Raw genomic sequence first — 4,796 nt, forward strand, 5'->3', positions numbered from 1 at the left:
TGGAGAATTAACAGAGCCCCAGATGGCGTGGGAGCTCTCCCCAGGAGCAGAAGGGACAGGAGGGAGGGATGTGAAGAACGGGAAGAAGCGCACCCTGGATTTGAAAGGGCCAGCAAGCACAAAGCTACAGAAATACCTCTAGTCAAAAGACAGCAAAGGAAGCTATTTGAAATTATGGGGAATTTCTCAGACTGGTCTGCCGAAGCAGCCAAGGACGCGGGGTTGGACGTGCACGTCTCTCGCCCCCCGGTTCTCCCCGCCCCCCCAAAGCAATCGGCCCCGGTGCCCAGAGGTTTAAACTCCCCTCCCAGCATCACCACGACAAAATGGGAAACTACAAGAGGAGCATGCAACAGCTGCATCCTCTTATGTCTCTATAATTGGTAAATAGCCTCAACAGGATATAAAGAAGGTATTTATTTATTTAAAGTAGCATATTCACTGCTTTAATGGGGCACCAAAGGACAAACAAAACTCCTATTCCTTTCCAGCCACAGGAACCATGGAAGAATCTTTTAAAAAGTTTGGCCACCGTAATGAACAAAACCAGAGGGGTTTTTTTGCAAATGATCACTACTCTAGAAACTGCTGCATCAGGTAAATTCCGCACAGTAACACCCGCAGCCTTCCCAGCCATCACCCCCGGGCGCATCCGGCCCCACGACAGGATGCCCAGGGCACGGCGTGGTTTCTGCAGATTCCGACGGGCTGGTTTGACTCGGTGCAAGGGGTAACACAGAAGTTTGCTGACCTCTCCGACGCAGCACGGCGCCTCTCCATAGCTCTGTTACACACTATACGGCTTGCTTTGCTTTCCCAGAACAGTAGGAAGAGGTTGAGAAGACAGTCGGGCAGCGGATATACTGTACATTAAATTAATTACTAGGAATCCTCAAGCTAGAGCACTTTACAGGAAGGATGGTGTTTGTAAGACAGAAAATCGAACCTGCCTGTACCTCCACCCATAAACATTAAGAGCACGATTTTATCATCTCATGAAAAATTATAGCAAGAATCCTTCCCATCAATCAGCAAGTCCAATCCTTCAATCACCACCTGAGGAAGCAGTTTACTGCTCATGAGAGGTAACATTTCATTACTTGAGGTTTGAATTTCATCAGAGCAGTGAAGTTCTTTTTAAGAGCCACTGCGAGCAATGCTCCCGGCTGAGATAAGAAAAACTGTATTGAAATTCAGAACTAGAATATTGAAGAAGAGCAGGAAAAGGCAATTCCGTTTTAACACGCGTGTGGGAATGTTCAGTTCATCAGGTTCATCTTTTACAGACATCAACTGCTAGGCAAACGCAAGCGAGCCGCACTGAAAGTTTACCCAGTATTTGAAAATCACTTTAAGATAAAAAAAAAAAAAAAAAAAATTAAGTTGCAGTCAGTGCATGAACTTCTATGGCTTTAACCCGAACCTGGGAAATCAGCACTGGTGTCTCCAGGCCTTCCAGTTGCCAGCAGGCACAGCAGCACAAATGCCCCTGTCCTGCTAAGCGCAAAAGATGAGTTACAGACCCCGCTGCGCCCCCCAGGCTGTGGGCTAGCAAGAGCCTATGGCAAAACACAGGAAAAATGATGACAAAAAAAGGTGTATCGCTTTTCAACGGTACAAAAATCAGATGATAACCACTAGCGGCGACCACAGAATGAAGAATCGTTGCTTCACCTAGTAACAAAATTACTTCAATGCTTAAAACTAAGTGTAGTGCCTTGGGATTGGAAAAGGAGAACTTTAACACGACCGTGAACCACCCTCCTCTTCCAAAAGAGCCCCCGCCACGTGTGCGCACAGAACAAGCCCTACCTGTTTCATTGCCGTCTCCCCAATCTTGTCGGAGTGCTTACGGATACTCTCCAGGAAATCCTTGAGGTCTGACATCGAAACTTCTTTGATCTCTTCACGCAGCTTTGGAATATTATCCACCATGATCTTGCAGAAGCGGTAGTGGCTCACTCGGGGCAGGTACGTGTGTTCGAGGTGCTCCAGGGTCTTGAGCGCGGGGTAGTGTCTGGGGAAAGCAAGCAAGGCAGATGTGGGAAGAAGAATGGCTGTTTCCATCCCACCTCCCCTCCGAAATGTGCATTAACTGTAAATAACGTATCGAAGAACCTCAGCCCTGCTCAAAGGAACATGGAGCTTAGCACCCAGGTCACCATAAAAGCATCATTTTCCTTTTGAAACGGAGCAGCAGAGAAACACGGAGGTGAGCAGCAGCTCCTTACTCAGAGCTCTGCCATGCAGGCGAGGACCAGCCGGGTACAAGTGACCCCAAAGCCATTTGGGGCACCGTATCACAGAGCGGAGGAGAAGCTGGCAACCACACGTTGAGTCGTTAGGTTATGCGAGGAAAAAGCTCAGCCCCATGCACACAGAGGAGCGGAGAAGCACGATGGCTCGTGGGGGAACCCCAGGAAGACCCTGCCCTGGTCTCCCCAGGAGAGCCATCAGCTCCGCGGATGGAGGGGACACCCATCAAAGTGAGTGGGTCAGGCATGGGGCACATTATGGGATGCAGCATTTGGGGACTACATCTCTCAAGCCTTTTCCTGGGTGAAGGCTCTCTGTTAGGGACACGTGTGTGCCTCACCTCCATCCCCACCAGCCAGCCAGGGGACAGGGCGATTGATGCTGGTGGTGTCTGTGAGCCTGTTGACCCGTGCGGCGGGCGCTGCGGGAACACAAGCACCCAGCCTTCCCCTGCTTGGACCCAGGGCTACAGCAGCCCCACCATAGAATCACAGAATGTTTTGGGTTGGAAGGGACCCCCAGAGGTCACCCAGCCCAACCCCCCTGCAGGAGCAGGGACATCTCCAACCACATCAGGTTGCTCACAGCCCTAAAGCCATCCCCCCTTGTCCTGTCCCAGCTGGCCCTACTAAAAAGCTTGTCCCCCCCTTTCCTCTGGGCCCCCTTGAAGCCCTGACCGGCCGCACTCAGCTCTGCCCGCAGCCTTCTCTTCTCCAGGCTGAACACCCCCAACTCTCCCAGCCTGGCCTCAGAGCAGAGGGGCTCCAGCCCTCGGAGCATTTTAGTAGCCCTCCCCGGCCCCACTCCAACAGGTCCGTGTCCTCCTGGTGCTGAGGGCAGCAGCCGCTAGCAGTGAGGGGCCCTAAGACAGAAGCACGGAGATGGGAATACACCATACTATACCCCAGGGTGATCGACCAGGGTCTGACGCAGGTTAATGCCCAGTATCTGCTCCAAGGACAGATTCTTGTTATTCAGTTGCAAAGATCCTGGACATGAGAGCTCTCCGACCCTTTTCCCCGAGCATTCCAGGAGGCAGATCCCACCTTTCTCCCAGCTGATCAAACCCCTTTCCCCTCAAAAGTACTTTCTGTTTAGACAGAGGTGAAACTCTGGATAAACCCCCCAGATTAGGGGTCCAGCGGATATATTTTCTAGAAAGCCCCTGCCTCTCCAGCAAATACAGTTGTACCGCTGGGGTATGTGACCTTTGCAGGGTTAAAAACCATTCATTTATTTCCCCACTCTATAAGAAATACACCTTATAAATTGAGGAACGCCAGAATCCCAATGTTTCTTCCCCTATGCACAATGTATGCCTTTGTATTTTGGTCATGCCCAGTGGCCTTAGGGAAGGCACCGTAAATTCTATCCTACCTTTCTGCGTAAAAGCAACCTTCAGAGCCTGGTGGAAGATGCTAAATGGGAACCTATTCTAAGCAAACCATTTTTCTCCAACGCCCTCCCCCTCTTCTCCCTTCGGGAAGTGGCAGTCCATAGGATTTGCCTGTTCAGTGGAATTCAGGGGGCCTCCTGAAAGGCAATGGAAAACGTGAGACCATCCTCCTCCTGACCACAGGTCTGGTTAAAGGTTAAAAAAAAAAAAAAAAAAAAAAAATTATCAGGGAACTATCTAGGAAGCATTAGCAGGGTCTATAAAAACCTATTTCAGACTAACACCAGGTCACAGTCACCTCTTGGGTGAATTAAGGCAACTTCAGCTGACTATACCCAAGCACCTGCCACTTACAGCTTGAATTTTGGGGGGAGAAAAAGTCTGTAGTCCTAAGAAACATTATTAGCACCACCGAAAACCTGACACTCGTATCCCCATCCAAAATAATTCCTGCCTGAACTCCAGTCAGGTCCCCAGGGGAGTTATTTTAACCAGAAGCGGCCTGTCCTGTTCCCAACACCAGAAATCAAATGGATTGACCCCGTAAATCGGCCGGTGTTTGCACTACGGGTAAGGTATGAAAAACCATTAGCAATAAAACGCAAACCTCTCTGGAGAGAACCTTCGGAGTGCACAGAAAGCCAGCAACTAAACCAGAGGAACAAGCACACATTGGGTGGGTTGCTCTATTTTAGGGCAAATAAACCTCATGAGGTTCAACAAGGCCAAGTGCAAGGTCCTGCACCTGGGTCGGGGTAACCCCCGGTATCAATACAGGCTGGGGGAAGAAAGGATGGAGAGCAGCCCTGCCCAGAGGGACTTGGGGGTACTGGTGGATGAAAAGCTGGACATGAGCCGGCCATGGGCAGTGGCGGTCCAGAAGGCCAACCGTACTCTGGGCTGCATCAGGAGAAGCGTGGCCAGCAGGTCGAGGGAGGAGATTCTGCCCCTCTGCTCTGCTCTGGGGAGACCTCCCCTGGAGCCCTGCGTCCAGCTCGGGAGCCCTCAGCACAAGAAGGACATGGACCTGTTGGAGCGGGGCCAGGGGAGGGCCACAAAAATGATCCGGGGGCTGGAGCACCTCTCCTATGAGGACAGGCTGAGGGAGTTGGGCTTGTTCAGCCTGGAGAAGAGAAGGCTGCGG

General features: G+C 51.1%; 1 protein-coding gene across 1 annotated transcript in view; it reads right to left on the bottom strand.

Annotated features, from left to right (window-relative positions):
- Positions 1–4,796, bottom strand: part of EXOC6B (exocyst complex component 6B) — a 274,237-nt gene that overhangs the window by 257,418 nt on the left and 12,023 nt on the right. The window contains exon 5 of the mRNA XM_035894470.1: positions 1,813–2,017. Coding sequence (XP_035750363.1) covers positions 1,813–2,017 — 205 coding nt within the window. The remainder of the gene's footprint in view (positions 1–1,812; positions 2,018–4,796) is intronic.

Source organism: Egretta garzetta, unplaced genomic scaffold, assembly GCF_000687185.1.
Source record: "Egretta garzetta isolate BGI_Z169 unplaced genomic scaffold, ASM68718v1 scaffold505, whole genome shotgun sequence".
Lineage (NCBI taxonomy): Eukaryota > Metazoa > Chordata > Aves > Pelecaniformes > Ardeidae > Egretta > Egretta garzetta.